General features: G+C 38.0%; 1 protein-coding gene across 1 annotated transcript; it reads right to left on the bottom strand.

The window, feature by feature from the left end:
• Positions 1 to 69: 69 nt before the first annotated feature.
• Positions 70 to 20,941, bottom strand: LOC103992050 (uncharacterized). The gene is made up of 9 exons (XM_009411624.3): positions 20,647 to 20,941; positions 6,919 to 7,075; positions 6,689 to 6,789; positions 3,691 to 3,816; positions 3,449 to 3,569; positions 3,250 to 3,334; positions 1,609 to 1,722; positions 1,483 to 1,522; positions 70 to 488 (listed from the first exon to the last, which is right to left on the bottom strand). Exons 1-9 carry the CDS (start codon positions 20,821 to 20,823, stop codon positions 336 to 338), a joined length of 1,074 nt encoding a protein of 357 aa, XP_009409899.2. The 5' UTR covers positions 20,824 to 20,941; the 3' UTR covers positions 70 to 335.
• Between the last annotated feature and the right edge of the window lie 389 nt (positions 20,942 to 21,330).

Raw genomic sequence — 21,330 nt, 5'->3', positions numbered from 1 at the left:
CAATCATCTGCTTCGAGGACTTCACCACCAGCATCAATCAACAAAAAGAGGAAACACAATGCAATCAGGTGGACTCTCAAAAATGAGTTCTCAACTCTAGTGCCAAGTAAAATACGAGCAAGTATGCTGTATTTTCTCCCGTTTAATCGCATGGCAGAAGATCACAAAATGGGTTCATAGCAATGGACAAACTCCTGCATTTGGCCGCAGCACAAGCACAAGAATCAACAAGCACCTCCAGGAAATGGCCACATCTAGGTTCGGTTTTACCAACCGTGGTTTTCTATCAGAAGGTAGCTATTGTCCACCGTAACCACCTACTACCTTTCTTCCTTCTACCTTAACCACCATCTCTGAACTGCAGATATGGGGCCGTTTAAGAAAAAAGCATAGCGATAGATATATGGACTCACAGTCCGACCAATCCTTGCCCACGCACTCTGATGATAACCAGCAGTTACAGGAACATGGTACATGAGCTTCAGCAGCTGCGATTACAGTCAAGGAGGAGAGAATTAGTCAAGATGGAATACACCGATAACAAGCTACAAAACTTTGATGGGAAAAAAATTATCAAAGGTGAAGGTGGGTTGCAAAATATCCATTTGAAACCATTTTCATATCCACGACGGGCCGGATATGGCTTTGAAGTGTGTGCCCATCTGTATCCAACTCTGCTATGAGTCTTAAAAATACAAACATGGGGTTCGATTCTATCCTTATTTGAGTATCCAAACTTAATCAATCTATACTAACCTAAGGAAGTTGTTATTTAATTGATTCTTTTTATATACAGTTTTCTCTCTTTTTCTCCCAATCCTTTTCTTTCACATTTATTCTAAAATTTTCCTTTCCAAAAATTTAATGATTGATTGATTTGAACTCTTTTCTTAATTATCTATCGATGTCAGACTCGACTTATGTATTATTTCCATTGCATCAGCCCAAAATGCAATCCAAATGCAAGTTGTATATCCATCTGTATCCTTGTCCATTTTCAGCAAATATGCATATAGAATTTAGTATTTGTTTACATCTGTATCTAAATCACTAAAGATCTGCTGACAAAATAGATATGGTTTTTTCTTACCAAATCGTATTGATCCATTTTCATCCCTAGTATCAGTGAAGAGACCAATAGTTAGGGTGACAGCTGGCTGTTTGGGTTTATGGAGGACCATCTGCATCTAAAAATGAATGCTGACAAACTAGATACGGGCTTTCCATTACCAAGTCATAGCAATCCGTTTTCATCCTTAGTATCAGTAAAGAGATATCTCTTGCCTACCAATCCATTCAGAACAGTCATCTTTTTTTCTGTATGCTTGAAACACAACCCAGATTAAAAATGCACCAATAAGACCATCAAAGTAATTGAACTAAAATAGTCTTGCTGCCCATGGCATTGAACTTAATGCAACTGTACATAGTTCTAAAAGTAGTCTTGATCGGTTCTGCATTGTTATAGCCAACAGAACTAACCTGCCAGTATATGAATGTCTGAATAATATTGCGCTGCCACCTGCATCAGCAAAATTTGAAATTCTATGCATCAGATCTTGAAAAGATTAAAAAGTAGAAACAACAGAATAATGTAGATCAACCGACGAGAATAAGGATATGATTAGAAGAAAGCCCAATCCAATCTCCGCGTTTGAACTTAGAATGTTCAATGTAGTTCCATTTGCCTCTACCCACGAACAAGGTTCCTCCAAGTATTTCCTGTTCATGAAATGAGTAACCATTACTTTAGTTGATTATTCTTATCATTTATTCTGAAGACGCAAGTAAAGCACTTTAGAAATCATAATCAAATAATAAAGTATGACTATTATTTGTATTAGATATAAAGATTTAACAACTAGTCCCATACTTGTGAAGAAACTAACAAAATTATGACAGATACATCAAATATAATGTTCCTATGTACAGTTTGATGAACATGAGAAAATTTTTGTTCATGCCACTGTAGATAAGACATTATTTGAGTCCATGAACATGAGAAACTCTTTGTTCATCATGTTGTAGCAAGAAAGAGGAATTGGAAAAGCATAGCCTTGCGCAATGAAAGTTAAAGAGCAGGCATGGCAAAGGCTCCAAACTTTGTGCCTACAATTGATGAGCTCCACCGTAACAAAAGGTTAAATTGTATATAATATATTAGGTTTCTGCAATTATACTTAAAAAGTGCTTTCTGGTGGAAAATAAACTCATTTTATGATCCAAAATGATATCTAACCTACTTTGTTTTTTATATTCTAATACCACAATAAAAATATGCCCTCATTGTTAATACAAGTCTCTGATTGATTATCACTATTCTCATGTGTTATAGTCTAAACGTAGCAAAAGTTTTAACCAATTATATCCACTGTTCAACTATCAGAAGTCGATGATTTTTTTATTTTCTATTTTCAATGAATTATTCTACTGGTTCCAGTATATAGCTCAATGACAGTATAATTACATGTTTCTATGCTTCAAATAAGTATTTGAACTTAATTTAGTATAATAATATGTTTAACAAACAAATAGTTACGTTGGGCTTGAGAATATACAAATTGCTAGGCCTTTTTAGCAACAAATGAATCAGGTCATCATATTGTGATCATAAATTTTGGCATGTCAGCATCAAAATGATGCATGCCAATAACAAGTATGCTCTGCTTGCACTACAAATTTCAATGAAAACAAGTGCATTCAACAGACACCTGCTATATATCAAGGAAATAACTCTCAAAACATTCCGAAGCTTGAAAATAACCACACTAATTGAGATGTTAAATGCATGACCAAAATTGTGCTGTAAATGTTTTAGTACCACATGATAAATAATTTTTGTACGCAATTAAGATATGTTTAACATAATACTCATCTGATAGAAAACTAAGTTTAGACTAGAGCTTTGCATACAGCAAAAACATAAACCACAATCAGGAAATTACTCCCTAGTAGTCTAGTATTGTGATTAAAATAGTGAAACTTCCTTGCTGATGTGCTCGTGAGCCCTTATATCAATGATATTTCTCTTATAAACAGCATGCAGCCAAGACATGAGTTCCCACCCAGTATCTAATATCATCCATGTCTATTCATGACCTTAATACATGGGAAATTACTGCTCCTTTTCCGTCTAACAAGCAGAAGACAATTGAAGATCCAGATGAGGTTAAAAAAATTGAAGAACAATCAAGCAGCTTATCCACTATTGTCTCTGGCAAGCAATGTCTCAAACAAAAAATTATTTACCTGTATAAAGAAGAATGTGCAAAATTACGCCTTAGAAATTTGGCCACATGCTCAAGAGCCCAAGAAAATACAGGTATGAGAGCAACTGTCAAGCAAATTAGCATTAAAGGATCCTAATCAACATCAAACCATGACAATGACTCAAACATTATGTAGTTCCACTAAGAAGTTCAAAGAACAACAAATTCAAGTAACTCACATTTAAAGTGTAGCTGTGATGTAACAAGTGTAATACAATATATCAAATGAATAAAATCCTTTGCTCCGATCAGTGTTTGAAACCATGTTTGGATAGCAGAGAGGTTCCATGCCCTCGGTTTCTGTAAAGGGAAAAAGATAATAGAGGATATGTAATGGTAAAGTGTACCGCTTGACTAATGCAGCTAAAACCAAACTTCATGATGCAAGGTTTTAAACTGTAATGACTTATCTAAAACTCACCCCATAGAGAGTGTATAATGAATAAACCGAGGAACAAGTAGTACCCAGCAACGACAAACGATATGCCCTGTTTGAAAGATTTCTTGGCAAAACTGGAAGCATCCCAAGCACAACAACCACTAGTACCTGATACGAGCAAAATTCAATAATTTACAGCAGATGAACAACAATATGCAAAAAGCAACTTAATAGAGTAAAAATAAGCATTTTTGTCATTGTTCCTTATAAGGCTTGTAGAGCATCCAATCAATTCTGTTTGGTGAGATAAAGACTGAGAACTTCAACTTCTACACCATGCATTGGTGGGAGCCTTGTGCATTGGGCAACACATTTTAGAAGGTAACATTTAATGCCATGGTAAAGTAGCTCATTTATATGTGCCCATAATGGTGGCAGAAGCATTTTCACAGATAAACACAATTTTGAATTAATATGAACCAGGTGTCTGCAAGGACATTTTTGACAACAAATAATTGAACACAAGTGTACAGGAACAAATACCTGATTTCGGCTTACAAGCCCAAGTTCTTTTACAGAATTAAAAGGACATTATCAGCTTCTGTGAGAAACATGGTATCAATAATGACAACTTAAGGTTCACCTGCTCTATGGTAGAGACCTTAGAACCTTGACAACTATGGTATAGTAGAACCAAGTTAAAACTTAGAAAAAGCCCACAAAATGTTCCTAAGGAAACGTAAGCCAATGTAAATAATTTCTATTTGATCTCTCTCTAATATAATACAGTTTATGAGCCCTGTCGATCAGAATACATGATCGGCCATTGGTTGATCTCCAAAAATGAACAGTGATCAGGAACCCTATGGCCTATGCAAACACAAACCTAGCAGTCGGACCCATACCTCATCTAAGAGTCCTACAAGAAGCAACAGGAGAAATATAGGAACAAGAAGTTTGCCGTAGTTTAAGGAAGCCCACCTACCCAATGATTTAAAAAGCGCTAGGCGCCAAGGTCAAAAAACGCCCGAGGCGCTAGGTGCTCGCCCGAGTGAAGTGAGGCGCTAAAATATAAAAATATATAATATAATTAATAAATATAATTATTTAAAATTTTAAATAAAAATATACTATTAAATTAATCTAATAAATACAAATACTATTACTAGTATATAGTTAACAGTATACAGTATATTGTTAACAGTATACTGTATACAGTTAACTGTATATAACAATATATTGTATACTGTTAACTGTATACTGTATACTATTAACAGTATACTATCAAAAGAGAAGAGTGTAAGGGAAGAGTCGGAAGACCGAGGGTGTTGACTGAGAAAAGCGGGAGCGACAGCTGTGAGCGACGACAGTGGTAGCGGCAGCGACGAGCATCAGCAGCGATAGCAGGAGCGGCAAGCGACGACAGCAGCACCGGCAGTAGCGGGAGCGGAAGCGGCAAGCGAAGACAGTGGCAATGATAGCAGCGAGCAGCGGGAGCAGGAGCGGAAGTGGCAAGAGGAGACAGTGGCAACGATAGCAGCGGGAGCGGGAGCGGCGAACAGGGTTAGGGTTGGGGAAGTCACGCTGATATCGATGCTTTAGTTGGTTCGATTGAACCAACTAAAGCACCGAAGACCGAACCAGACCTCAAACGCTGTTTCGGTCACCTGGTTTAACCCAGGCGCTCGCCCGAAGCGCCCGACGCCTGGGCTCGGGTGAGCGCTCTTTGAAGCGAGACGCTCGGGCCTTGCCTCGCCTTGCCCAAGCACCTAAGCGAGCGCCCGAGCGCCTTTTTAAATCACTACACCTACCTTCTTTGTTATTCGCCACTCCTATGTAAGAATGGAGCTAATAAAAAAATCTTTCAATCAGGTTTAGATAGACCCTTAAGATCTTGTGAACAACATTACTGTTCATTCCATAATTTTTCTTTCTGCAGGATAATAGAATATTTTGCAATGAAAACTAAAGTCCAGCCTTGGATCAATGGAGATAATTATTTAACTGTTTCTTTATATTCCATTGGAACTTATAGGTAGTATAATATAGTCCAACGAGGACATCAAACGATACTCCTCTGATTGAAGCAACGATGATATTATTCATTAATTAGCAGCCAATTCTGCAATGCCATGCTAATTGCACAACATGGTTCTTATTCTTATCAATGGATCCAAATCCAGCAGCTAAATCAGCAAATATCTAATTTTGCAGTCCAAGAGTTCCCCACAAAGACCTACATAAAGCATGAGAAATAAAAAACACAAAAAGCCTTGACATTGACAGATAAGGAATAGAACAAACTGAAGTCTTCATGACCATTTGATAATGTCAGGTTATTCTCTATTTATCATATTAAAGTAATACCAAAATTTCAAAGATTTTGTGTGCTTTCTGCCCGTAAAGAGAGGGCTGTTCAGGTGTGGATAACTAACTAACTATGAGAAAGTATACCAGTAAGGAGTGTCAGTATTCCAGAGGCTAAAAATCCATGAAAACATCTAGAAATTATTTAGATCTTCGACCAATATTTTGATTTTGATAGAACTGTGACAAGTCCAAGAGCCTTAAGAGTTTATGTTTCTTGTATAATCAATCCATGAACAAAAATCTCCAAGATATTTAACACACAAAAAGAGGGGTATAATAACTGACTGATGAAATTAGCAAGTAATTTAAGGTGTGCTAGGTTAAAATCCTGCTAGTATATTTGACAAGTTTCAAAATGAAATATATAAACTTATGCAGTATTTGAAGTACTAATGAAGATATAACAGTTTCATTTAGCAAGAGTGCTTGCGGAATATCTTCAGCACGAAACAGCAATATACATACAAATCTTCACAATTAGAGGACAAATCTGAGAGCCTAAACAAATAAGTAGTAGAAATATCAAATATGTCGTATATGGAAAATTAAGATCAGCATGAAACACTTGAAAAGAAAGCAACCAATTCTAGCAGTCAAACACTGTAATATCATTGTATTTTATGTACAATTAAACAGGAGAGAAAGTAAGGATCGAAAATGTTTTATATACCCAAGCATTGGCAGAAAAATGTATAGATCGTTGATATAGCCTCGATGAATTAGCATTCCTGCCCATTGATGCAGCTGTTCCAGTACTTCCACTACCAGACCCTGCACCACATGCTTGAATTTTGGAGATATATTTTCTTTTTTCCAAAAGCATACTTAAGATATATTTTGTAAAAATCTGAGAATTTCTAGTCAAATAATAAATGAAAAAGGTTTTTTCTTCCTATCCACCTGAATTTTGTGACCTCACATTCTGAGCAGCTGACTGAGATGAAAGTCTATCCGATGCTCTTGATGATTGAGCTGATTGTGACGAAGGTCTGTCTGAGGCTCTTGATGACTGAGACGAACTAGTTGAAGACATTGCCTCCACAGCTAGGTTAGGATCCTAGAAAGCCAATTATGATATCAGAACATAAAAAGACCAACTGTACAACTGGATTCTGGACACAATTTGCAACATAAATTGAATTTGAGAGAAACTAAGAACCATCAGAACCAAAGTAGTAGATATATAGCTTCAGTTAAGCCAAGATTACCAAAATATAAACTTAAAAAAGTTATGGAAACCATCCACTAAAACAGGTAGAGTTCCTGTCTTGAATAAGTTTAATCATTTAACTGGAAGAGAATCTTTGTTTCCCCAGAACACCAGTCTGCATTATTTTCATGGGCATCTCAGATTCAGAATGGATGTGTTAATCCATATTCAATCTGGCTTTATAAACTTTGATTACCAGCAGGCCATCAAGATGTCAACAGGTGTCCAAACCCACTAAAAGGTTGTCAAAGATCTCGTCCATACTGCTTAATTCCTCGGAGTTTGAAACACTATGTTTGAGAATAAGGCTGCATTGGAAACATAAGGTAGCAAACAATTGACATTAGAAAAGGTCGCCTGTTTGGTGATAAAAAAGAAATGTTCACTGCTAGAATTAGCTCGACTTAAAGAGAGCTGGTTGCTTGAAAAAGGAAAGTTCAAATTTGTTGAAGCTGGATGACCCTTATTGCAGGAAAATGATGCAGGAAACATACTGGAAGTGGTATGAGCATAGTGCATCATTCTTTGATTCTAGATATCTAGGTGGCTCCACCCATTGCTGAGCATGTATGTATAAGTTTCTGAAGGGCACTTATGAAACACACATGCATGGATACATGTGTGTTTAAGTGCATGAATGTCTGCCTTGTGTGAGAGAGAAGGGCAGAGAAAGGAAAGAGTTTTAACCATTACATGGAACCGAGGAAGAAGGGAAGAGGCAAAGAAAACGAAAGAGTTAAGATAAATCAATAGTGTCATAATTTGGATTGAAAGTTAAGTCAAATAAATTGTTGAAACAGAATGACACCAATATGGGGTACATCCTATCACCACAAAGGTTGGCGAACTAGGACATTATTGTATGTACTATGTAGTGGGTAGTTTTTGTTCATAACCATCTGAATCAGGTCCATACCAGATCTTTGTCAAACATGGTTTGTTGATAAGTGCAACCATATATATTTCATGCTTCTGATTCTACATAATGATCATTAGATTGGAAGCTAAAATGCAACAACACTTCAGCAATCAAACATGACAAGAATAACCTCAGCAAATAACATAACTTCAATTAGATGCCACTTTCAGATTTCATCCTGGTACCTGTGCTGAGATCTCATCCAAACAATATGAGCTAAGAGGTAAAGTTAGTTTGATACACCTCAACATGCCAATGTTTAAAGACACTAGAAAATTGATAGACATGTTGATACAGTTGTAAACTGGTAAAACCAGTAAGATATAGATCGGGATAATATGGGTAGCATAAAAATCATGTGTTATCTGTTAGGAAAAAAGTCGGCACTAAGGGGGGTGAATTAGTGCAGTGGTAAAAATTACGTCGGTTCAAAACTTAGTTGCGATTAAATCTGTTTCCGACGAAAAACCTTTTCGTAAAGGTATTAACTTTGAAAGCGTACGGAAGAGCGTAGTGGATGTAAAGCAAATAAAGTGGTTTGCAGTAAAGTAAATATCACAAGAGAAACGCAAACCAGAATTTTTATAGTGGTTCAGTCGTCGTGACCTACATCCACTTCGCCGATTCCTCTTCCGTCGAGGCCACCGGCATCCACTATCGGTCTTCTTTGAATGGACAAAGACCAACTACCCTTTTACACCCCTCTTCTCCTTTTCACAGGTTTAGGAGACAACCTTTTACAACCCTCTTTTACAAGGAATCCCTCTCACACCTCCCTTAGAACTCTCTCTAAGCTTTGGGAGGAGCGAACTCAACTTTCTAAGGTTTACAACTTTAGAATCACTAGGTTTTGCTCAATTTTCTTTATAATCCATGCAGGAATAGCTGGTAGGGACAGAGGCACAGGATCCAGACAATGGTGCACCAATTTCAGCAAAGTCGATGGACTTCAGGAGCTACTAGGCGACGGACTATCCTAGAGCTGTGCTTCGTTTGAGTGTGACCCGAGAGCGAGTGGACGAAGGTCGTTTGCCAAAGGAGCGAACACAATCGAATGTGGAAGAGGCCCTGCGATATGTTGGCAGAGGAGGCGACATGGTGCAGCGGATCGTGGTGGAATAGTTCGTGGCAATGCGATACACACAAATCTAGTCCCGGAAGGGACTATATCATACGGAGGTATGATTGGTAGCTATTGGGAGTTCTACTTCGATGAACAACATGACGACAAGAAGGGCTATGGATTCAAGGAGTGAAAGTCATGGTATCATAGAGACAGGTCTTTTGGGAGTGCATCAAATTTTACATCGGATGAAAGCCTTGGTCATCAGCATATAGGAGCACGACCAAGGAACGAAGCAGGCAATACGCGGTGCTATACCTTTGCTACTTTGTGGAGTAGGCGGTAAGGTTGATGGAGAAGACGGTACAATCCTAGAGGCGACCAAAACTACAAAAGACTTGCTCTAAGTTGGGGTGAAAACTTCCTACATTCCATAAGTTCGATGGCATTGAAAAGGTGAATCACAGTAACTAACTCAACGCAAGAAGTGAAAAAACTTCAAGTACTTCAGAAGTGTGACCAAAGAGTAAGCAAAGGCTAGTAACCAGCTCGATGCATGAAGTACAAACTTCGAGGACAAGTAACCTTTGCCTTCTCAACTCTTAAGAGAATAGGCGAAACCGAGTACCCCAATTCTCTTAGCCATCCAACAAAGGAGCTCTGCACATGTTCAAAGACCCTTCGAAGAAACAAAATGAAAAACAATAGTTATCAAATCCTCACCAATGGTGATCAGTGCTACTGAGAGTAGATTATCCGCTTCATTTCCCAAGAGATGTCAATCAATCAAAAGCGAAAGTGATATGAACCTACTTGGAAGTGACAACTAAGTGAAAGAAGAGTAAATTGACAAATTTTGTGGAGGAAGGATCCGAAAACTTCAGAAGTTTACGAGGCGATGCTCGTTAAAGCTCCAACAAACATCCACCCAATTTAAGCAGCATGAGGCATTTGAGAGACTAGCGTATAGTTAGGATGATCTTTTCCTTCATCTGAAGGATCCGCATAAACCAACAGGGATCAACACAACTCAGCCAACCCCACACTAGAGTCAGAGTCATTGGCGAGTTGAAGCAGCATGACGGATCAAAAGTTCGACTACTCAACAACAACAGCGGAGAGCAGTTGGGAGCCAAGAGACGCATTGCAGCTGGAGCAGAAGATTGAAGACTCAGCAAAGGCGAGGAGTTACAGTGTCGACAAAGGCTTCGATGAGGACGTCGAAGGAATAAGTGGGGGAGAATATCATAGACAAAATTCTAAACAGGATGTTCGATGTAATGCTTATGTATCTCCGTGTCTTTTGGTTTGTTCATGCTTTGCACAACATGTAGAGGGCCGGTCGAAAGCTTAACAACCCCATTTTAGTTGGGTCTGATGGCCATTTTAGACTTGTAAATAAAGGTTATGTCATATGGACACTTGTGAGAGATACTCGGTCTGTAGTAGACCATTTTGGAACCTTTGTTGTGCAACCGTTCAGAGCTTGTAAAGTCTGTTTGTAATTTGCGCTATGAAGTGTTTTCTGAAATGTTTGCTTGTGGATCCCGAGTGAGGCACATTCTCTAACCCGTTTTCTTTTTTTTAGGTCCTAAGGGACCATGGGAGGTTTCGGGGAGGCTGACCTTTACGGACGGACATGCAAGGGTGCCATACGACTTAGGCAAAACCAACTAAGTCCGTGACAAGAGGGAGAATCATATGCAACGGACCGTAAATATTGAGTACCTCAAGACTACATCTCCACAAAGCTTAACGGACCGAGAGAGCGATGAGGAGTCGTCGCATGATCTCATATGAGGTAATGCATTGGTGGATGTATTACGAGATCAAGTGGGGAAGCGATCCAAGGCAACACAAAATGAAGGCATGCTTGAAGCCGATATAAAGATCGAACTCAATGGAGGGCTGACCTATAGAATGGTGGGTGCGACGACCACCATCAACCCAATGCAAATCGAGGAGCGAAGAAACTTAGGTATAACGTGGTGAAGTACCCAAGCAGCATTAAGGGAATCGACATAGAAGATGGAATATAGAGCGGAGGCACAAAGCTTTCCTTAGACAAAGGTCAAAGACATGAACTCCTATAAAGGCAAGAGCAGGATCATGTCGTTCCATGGGTCCTTCATTCTGATGGAGCAGACTCATCCTGCATTGTGTCAAAGATGAAGGGAGCTTCAAGGCATATACACCTTATCTTGGAGAAGCATTTGACGAAGAACTAAGACGACTCAACTTGCGGAGGTGAAGTTGGGGTCAAAAGACATTGGCACGAGGTAAGAGGACACGGAGGTGGGTACTCTTGAAGAATATGTCGTAGTGCTACCATTTGAGTTGCCATGAAGGAAGCGGTGCATAACGGGATTATGCTGATGGGGGCAGAGGCCCAGGATCTAAACAATAGTGCACCAATTTCAACGAAGTCAATGGATTTCGGGAGCTTATAGGCGGCGAACTGTCCTAGAGTTGTGCTTCGTCTGGGTGTGATCCGAGAGCGGGTGGACAAAGGTCGATTGCCAAAGAAGCGAACACAATTGGAAGTGGCAGATACCCTGCGATGTGCTGACATAAGCTACACATAGAGGGATCGTAGTCCGAGTTCAAGGAAGTCAAAGAAGCGACCTAGCAAGCCAAAGAACAAGGCTGAATAAGCGGACGATGCTATCAAGGAAGCTAAGGAGAACAAAATCGATGCGAGCCCTGCAACATGATGGCGATGGCCATGCATAAGGGTTACAATTTGTCTTTCCATCGACCAAAGGGAACTGCTCGGAGAACACAAAGGTGTTGAAGCAGGTGGTCGAAAGGGGTGAGAAAGCAATGACAAGTCCAAAGGGACTTAGCTACCCAAGACCAAGTATCGGTTAGAATGTAGGTTGACTCAAAAAAGTGTCACAGTGTCGCAAAGGTGGATCTACCGATCGCGAAGAAAGGGACGTAGATGCGAGACAACGGATAGTAGGGTCATGGGCATGGCAGCGCCATGGTACCACAGAGGCGAGACTTCTATAGAGTCATCGATCCCTTACTCTTATAGAGGGAGAGCGTTTGATCATAAAAGGGGCCAAGGAGGTGGAGAATGCAGAAGCGAACTCCAAGAACTGAGATAAGAATGAAAGGTAGAGGCAAAGGAACTTCGTAAGACCGATGTCAACGAGCTTCTCATCAAGATAGCTGAAAGCGGAGGACTTCGGGTCGATGTAAGAGTGCTCGACCAAGGAACGAAGTAGGCAATACGTGGTGTTGTACCTTCGCTACTCAGAGGAGTAGGCGACAGAGATGATGGAGAAGACGGTACAATCCCAAAGACGACCAAAACTATTAGAGACTTGCTCCAAGTTAGTATGAAAGCTTCTTACATTCCAAAAGTTCGATTGCATTGAGAAGGTAAATCACAGTAGTTAACTCAATATAAGGAGTGCAAATACTTCGAGTGCTTTAGAAGTGTGAGCAAAGAGCGAGCAAAGAGCGAGCAAAGGCTAGTAACCAACTCGATGCATGGAGTACAACTCTTGAGGAAGCAGGCGAAGTCAAGTAACATTTGTCTTTTCAACTCTTAAGAGAATGGGCGAACCCGAGTACCCAAATTCTCCTAGATATCCAACAAAGGAGCTCTGCACAGGTTCAAAGATTCTTCGAAAAAATCGAAGGGAAGACAATAGTTATCAAATCTTCACCAATGATGATCGATAATATTGAGAGTAGATTGTCTGCTTCATTTCCCAATAAAATGTCAATTAAAAGCAAAAATGATGCGAACCTACTTGGAAATGACAACTAAAGAAAAGAAGAATCGATGGGCAAATTTTGTGGAGAAATGACTCAAAAAAAATTTCAAACTTGTAAAAGCTCCAACAAGCATCCACCTAGTTCAAGCAGCATGAGGCATTTGAGAGACCGGCGCATACCAAAGATGGTCTTTTCCTTCATCTAAAGGATCCATAGGAACCAACAAGGATCAACACAACTCAGCCGTCCCCACACCAGAGTCAAGAGTCATTAGCGCGTTGAAGCAGCATGGGAGATTAAGGTTCAACTACTCAACAACGACGACGAAGAGCAGTTGGGAGCCAAGAGGCGTGTTGCAGTTCAAGCAGAAGATTGAAGACTCAAAGAAGGCGAAGAGATGCAACGTCTGCAAAGACTTCGACGAGGACATCGAATGAATAAGTGGGGGAGAACTTCATGGACAAAATTGTAAACAGAATGTTTGATGTAATGCTCATGTATGTCCGTGTCTTTCGGTTTTGTTCATGCTTTGCACAACATGTAAAGGGCTGATAGTGGGCTTAGCAATCCAATTTTGGTAGGTTTTAGTGGTTGTCTTAGGCTTACAAACAAAGGTTGTGTCATGTGAGCACTTGTGGAGATTTTGATATGTAATTGACAATTTTGGACCCTTTATTGTGCGATCGTTTAGAGCTTGCGAAGTCTATAGTTATAATTTGCATTGACTATAAAGTGTTTTTTAAAATGGTTGCTTATGGATCCCGAGTGAAATGCTTTATTTAATCCGTTTTCTCTTTTGTAGGTTTTAAAGGATCATAGAAGGTTTCAAGGAGGCTGACCTTTGCGGACGGACACGCAAGGGTGCCACACGACTTAGGCAATGACAACTAAGTTCATGGCAATGCTCTACCTTGTTTTTGTGTGTTTTTCCTCAAAAACTATAAGCAAGAATAGTTTGTAAAGCTACAGAGCAACCATTGAGTTTTTATGTCATGGCCTGTTTTCTACAGGCTACAGTGCAAAGCAAAATGTCAACCATCTCAACCCCTTGGATCCCCTTGGGTAGCGTAAGGTTGGGTAGGGGTTTAGGGTAGTGTTGGGCATTGATTGAATTTATAAGTTTATACGTAAAGGCTACGGGAACTTGTCGACATGCCCAACACATAGTGAGCAGTCATTTGCGGACTTACGACTATTCTTTTGTCTTCGGAAGTCCTCATTTTCTCTTTCTTTTTTTTCTCTCTTGCACGTTAAGTGTTTGCTAAATTGCTTGTAAAGCTGCTCTCTTTGGCAAGACATCGGATCTTATCTATTGCTAGTTTACTAAACTAATCAATTTGCTCTTTTACAAGTCCTTCGGGACCTAAGTAAGGTTGTTTCTAGGCTAACCCTTTAAGGATAGATAACACAAGGGTGCCTTATGACTTCGGCAATTCCAACTAAGTCTATGATAGCATGATGTGGAAGTGCATATATATATATATATATATATATATATATATATATATATATTATAACACGTAGCGTGAGAGTGCACGTATATCTTATAGTATATGATGTGGGAGTTCATTGATCTACCATAATTGTCTATTACATGTATTATGACCTACTATTGCACATGTGCACTCCGATTTACTTTGAATCAGAATTTTATCTCTTTATTATGCATCTATCATGTTAAGGGGTTATACATATTACGAGGTTATACATTGGTAAAGAGGCCATGAGAAGATGAGCTTACCATGAAAAGTTTTATATATAAGATTTTGAAATATGTAGACTCTATTTTGTAGATAGAGATATTATTACCACACCCATGTGATGGATGGGGAGGTGAGCAAGTACAGACCCATGCTAACACAAATATAGATGACGACATTTTTATGTATATAAATCTAGATAGGATATACATGTGTTTTTTACGGTTAGGTGCTTATAACTATATACAATTATCAAACACCCATGTATAGGAGAAACCATATCCTTTTGTTTAACAAGTTAATATGTTTCAAATTGGCCACTTTTTCGTTATAATATTATTAATAGCAATAGTAAACTCCAAGGTTGCATCCTATTTTAGTCATGCATGTAGGGTATGCATAAAAATTAAGACCAAAGTGTTACAAGCCAATACAAATCATTTATGACATCTACCAGATAAGCTCCTCATGAGGCATTTCTCTTTAAATTGGTCAAAGCCCTAGTCAAGAAGGTTAATTTTAATAGTAAAAAAATATGATTATGATAAGATGTGATTCAAGTGATTAAAATATGTCAAATTAGGGTCCTAATTCTAGCCCCCGGGTAGTCTACTCATTTTTTTCTGAATTATTCATTGGATCTTTAGGTTTATTTTATCAACTACCCAAGTTAAACGTGTTTGAACAGATTTATTTGAGAAGAGAGTCCTAGAAGACAAGTTACTGATTTAAGTCAAATTAGAAGTAGTCAATTAGTTATTTAGGGTAAGATATCATTATACAATGATTTGTTTTGCTCTTTAGGTGGCTTAACGGTCAAGCATGTAATGTTGTCTGTCAAGAAGTAGTTAAGGCAGGATTCGATGTCATGACCTTGCTAGGGTCAAAAAACTTTTTTTATATATAAGGGTGCTAATCACCCTTGTATTCAATTACATTAAGATGAATTATTAATGTAGTGTTAAGTGTGACAGCTTGCTGCCTTTATCTTTCTCTCCTCTCTATTTCCTCTCTTTCTAATTACCATGCTTATGCTACATAAACCTGGTTAAAAGGCAATAGCAAAACTCATCAACACCCAAGGATCGTCATAATGTGGTATACCGCCTGGTATAGGAGATGCATATCGATCCGATAGGGAACCAATACGCGGACCGCCCCGTATTGGGCGATACACGTTACATGACCCCATATCGAGTGTTACGAGGTCTGTACCAATCGATAAAGATTGAAATTCAATCGTTATCGACCTGTACTGATTGGTAACAATCGGATTTCGACCATTACCGATCAAGGTATGAGATTGCCTTATTTCAAACGATCAATTTAATCGTTTGAACCAAAAGAAATGGTTTTTAAACCCTTTCATCCCCTTTCTTACAACCCATTTTTCTCTTTCAAACTCTTTCTCATTCTCACATTTTCACTCTTAAACTCAATAAAACTGTGATTTGTGGATTGGATCAAATTTAGGAAGATTAAGAGGAAGAACACTTTAATCAAGAAGGATGTCTGATTTATGAGATGATTAAGTATATTCTATATGTTTAATGGCTAATATATTGTTTGACATATTTTTGATAACAGGATAGTGTTAATTAGGAAGTAATTAAGGTCTTTAATGTTGTGATTAGTGTGCTTAATGCTGATTTTTTCAAAATTAGACACTTAATGGGTCAAAGCTTTGTATTTCATGCATATTAATGTGATTTACATGTTTGTGATGGTATAATAGGTTTAATTAGGTTTTAATTAAGTTTTTTAATATTATGATTAGTGATTTTAGTAATGATTTAATCAAAATTTAACCCATACTGAATAACTCAATATCTTTAACACGGGTGTTTGACATATTTATTACGGTGAAAGAATACTAGTTAGGGATTAATTAACTAGGTTAATCCTATGATTAGTATATTTAATTATGATGATATCAAAATTTAACTCACATTAGATCAATTAAATATCTTTAATACCTATTAAAGTGTTTGACATGTTTATAGTGATAAAAGAGGAAGAGTTAGGGAGTAATCAACCATGTTAATAATGTGGCTAGTGTATTTAATGATGATTTCATTGTAATTTGACCTATATTGAATTAAATTTATATATTTAATGTTTATTAGGGTGTTTGACATATTTATAGTGGTAAAATAAAGCTAATTAGGATTTAATTAAGTTTTTTAATACTGTAATTAGTATATTTAATGATAAATTTAATGATATTGAGTCAATTCTAAGATATATTCAGCAGCCCTAATTTGAATAGATTGACTGACATGTTTATAGTGACAAAGTAGGGTTCATTACGTAAAATCGCACCTTATTATTTCAAATTAGAGCTAATCACAACTTGATTATTTGATTCAATTTTGGTAAGAATATGGCACCAAAGGAACAGGCACATGATGACGCTTGATATCATACTTGAATGATAAATGAAAACCGTCATCATTGACAATGCATTTATTATAACTAGATCAACAATGGTGGAGGAATCACCTAGGTGAAGATGTAGTTGGCCGACGGTATCCTAATGTTGCAAAATGTAAGAAAGTTCTAACGAAAATCCGTGAATCATTTCAAGATAAATTACAACAAGGGAAAATATAATGAAAAAGAAGACAAAAGCTAAGGAAGAATATTATAGAGCTACGCAAGAATCAGTTAATGACGAATATGAGAGTTGTAGTGATAACATCGACTTGGATCTCAAAGTTAGTATTTATGTATCACTGGAGCATCAGTACATGTACGAGGAAACAATGAGGCATCAACGATTAGACTCATAATGGAAGCATGGTGATGATAGTAGGTCTATACCACAAGGAATCCAGAGATTGACCAGCATAAGATAGCCAACTACCCCTCCTTAGTTGAGTCGGATTGGTAGCATGAGGCACGGTCGAATCTGTGGTTTTATCAGAGGACATAGCAGGAGGTCAACACCAAATATTATTAATATTGATCCGCAAGCCTATCCTCAACAAACAGCGAGGCAAACACGAATTGGCATTGCATATACAAAAGAAAATAAGCAAAATATTGGGAAAGCAATTGCAAAATGATTTGACTTCCACATGATTCCAGCAAACACAACCCAAGTTTCCTATTCTCAGAGCATATTCTCCTTTATTAAAAAAGCTGGCACAGGGATCCAACGTCTAACACCGAAGGGGATCCACGACGTGTATTTAGATGAGGTGACAGAAATGACTAATTGGATCAAATCCTTCGAGAGGTAGTGGGACGAATATGGGGTGACACTGATGTGTGACAGTTGGATAGGGCCAATAAAAATATCATCAATTTTCTTATATATTGCAATAGATGGGTAGGTTTTTATAAGTCAGTTAATGCTTCCCACAAGATTCAAAATACAAACTATATTGAAAACCTAATGAACACCGTAGGAGAGAAAATCAGACCATAGCACATTATCCAGATAATCACCAACAATAAAGCCAATTTCAAGAAAGTCGATTTACAATTGATGGAAAAAAAATATTATCTTGGACTCCATGTGCAACTCATTGTATGGATCTAATGCTGAAAGATTTTGACAAGCTACCATCAATCAATAAATGTGTAGCTCGAGCACAATCGAATACAAAGTTTATATATAATCACCATTGGGTCCACTTTTTAATGCAAAAGTATACAAATTATGATATAATCCGACTTGGAGTCACCTAGTATACTACAAATTTTATTGCCTTAAAGTCAATACAGCCAAAAGAGGCAGGGCCTCAGATAATGGTCACCTCACAAGAATAGTCTGATTTTATGTATTCAAGATCGAGTGATGGAAAAAAGGTAGAAAAGACTATTCTTTCTTCTAGATTTTGGGACACCTTAAATGAAATTATAATAGGAGTGAAACCACCTTATATTGTCCTTCATAAGATCGATATCGACAAGCATCCCCAAATGTCTTATCTTAGACATATGCTAATTACCACAAGAGATGAGATCAAGAAAGCATTTACAGATTATTTTAAGGCTGATTAATACTTACAGATCATTAATCGCAAGACCAAAGTTCATATGGACCAAGGCATCCATAATGTAGGCAAATTCATAATTAGGATAATTTAATTCATAATTTTTTAATATTTAAATAATTCTTACTAACGAAATTATTTGTCTTGTAGCGTATTTTCTAAATTCAAGTATTCAATTTCGATATAGTCTTGGAACACAATCAAATTTCTTGTCGGCACTGAAAAATATTACATATCGACTCTTGCCAAACACTGCCAGTGTAGCCAATGCTATTATGGAGGGTCGATTATTTCGAGAAACAACTGATTTATTCACCAACATTGTAGGTGCATCATGTCGTTACAATATGGACATAATGAGGACAAGTTACATATATGTTGATTATAAATTATATTTGATATTAATTATTTGTTATGTTAAAAAAATCTTATTTATATCTTTTTTGCAATCAAGTGAGGACTATAATTTAAGGGGACGCACCAAATTTAAAGAAGGTTATCATCTATGTACTTTCGTAGACAACATCTAGTAGTTGCAAACGTAATTGGTCAACATTTGCATTGATTCACACGAAGGTCCGCAACAAGTTATCATATAGACAATTGGAGAAACTGATATATATACACTCCTATGCCATCAAACTGAGCCTCTTCCTCCCCAGGTCATTAAACTATAAGCCTCCTCAATCGTACTTAGCCGAACCGCAAGCCTCCTCTGCCCTACGCCACTTTATTTCTCCGTCGTGTGAGTTTATACCGTTGACTAGCTTCGTTCCGCCATTGATTGCCACTTTCCTCCGCCCTAACCACCACCTTCCTCTATCGATTACTTCTCCATCTCCTCATTCTCAGTTTATAGGTACAACCACAGCTTTGTTAAATGATCTCCTATTTCTTGCACCTTTAATGATCTCCTATTTCTTTTTTTTATTTCATGGACTTTGCTAAATTTCCTGCACCAGCTTGTGGAGGGTACATTGTTAGGATTATGATGATCATTGAGAATCATGAAATTGATTATGGTGATCATTGAATTTGATGTCAATCTTATTTTGTTTTGATATTTTTATTATTACATTTGAACAATGTAATTTGGTGCTTTATATGATTGCAATTTAATGTGTCATTTTTACTTTTGTGATCATATTTTTAAAATTTTAATATTTGGGAACCCCTGGCTATGTCGAACTTCAGTCAATAACAGAAATGGATTGTAATCACTGTATTCCTCCTGACAAGTCATAGTAAAACCTGCTTCCTTCCATATGAAATCCAATAGACTCAGCAAGTTGCCACAATAGCTAACAAGGACTTAATGCCTGTCAAAACACCACTTGAGAATCATTGGAACAGAATTGTTAACGGGTTCTTGTGCCCATGAGAATAAAACGAAATCCATTAAAGTCAACCACCAGATGTACCACAAAAGCTGAATGATACCCATAAAATCACAACAAACTCGAAAGGAAGAAGCGAAATAACAAAGTCAAGGAACTGAAGGCGTTAGATGTTGACACAAAAGTTAAAGGTGTTGACACAAAAGCTAAACTGGAGATTCAGAACTTGACAGCTTCAAGGAATAAGAAAAGAAGCTAAAACTTGACCATTAAAAGCTAAAATTTCAAAGCAAATCAGCAGAATAATAACTGACTCAGTTTCCTAGGGAAAGAACTAAGAAAAAATTAGCTGCATAAAGACATAAAAGGATATCTTAAATTACCAAAAGAAAACCACATCAAAAATATCATCAGAATAACGAGAAATCGACCAGAAAACATGTCGATATCTTAAACAAAGATGGAAGTTCTACAATCGAGCAACAGAAAAAGCATATTAATAAAACCCTAATTTATGAACGCTCATCTATTTCTTAGGCAACCGAGACCAAACTCGCAGATCGCAGGAAAGGACTGGCATTGCACGATCTTTGCCTCGGCTTAGGCATCAAAGAACGCGATTGCTACGAACGGTAAACGAGTGAAGCGATTGGAGAGTCGTACGATGAAGCGCTGGTAAAACTTGCGCTTGAAGTGGTCGACGACGTCGGATCGAGCGGCCATGTGGGGCGGGATCAGGATGTTGGACCAGTACTCCGCCCATCGGGGATCGTTGTCGTAGTCGTACGCCGCCGCGGCGGTCGTCTTCAGCCGCTGCGGATCCCCCTCCTCCTCGCCCATACCCGGCCCAGCCACGGATCGAAGTTCACCCGTCTCTCTCTCTCTCTCTCTCTCTCGTCGATGAGGGAGGAATTCGCAGTGAGAGATCGATGGAACGGAGATTCGACTTAAATGAAGCTTAGAAGACGGGCTTTCTTACTTTTTATTTTTCTTAATGATACTGTTTGCGATTTTTGTTTTCTCGTCCGATCCTGTACGTCTTGTAAGTTCGGGTCCCACCCGATTAGACCGTCCTATAAGGTGTTATGGAGCAAATTTATCCCGATTCGACCCACTAAACGATCCGGTCGACACTAACGGTAGAGCCTTGGCAAGTAAATATTTGAAGGATCAGTATCACATCACATGACTCGATATCCATCAAATAAGAGATACTAATTCTGTTTACAAGAGAGGCTTCACACCATACTGATTCTGAGTCCTTTTTTCCAATATAAAGAAAATATAACTAAAAATATAAGGTAAAATACATTATGCAAATAAAAATAATTGTATTGATACAAGTGA

This window comes from Musa acuminata, chromosome BXJ1-7, assembly GCF_036884655.1.
Source record: "Musa acuminata AAA Group cultivar baxijiao chromosome BXJ1-7, Cavendish_Baxijiao_AAA, whole genome shotgun sequence".
Taxonomy (NCBI): Eukaryota; Viridiplantae; Streptophyta; class Magnoliopsida; order Zingiberales; family Musaceae; genus Musa; species Musa acuminata.
This window is presented reverse-complemented; position numbering and strand designations above follow the sequence as displayed.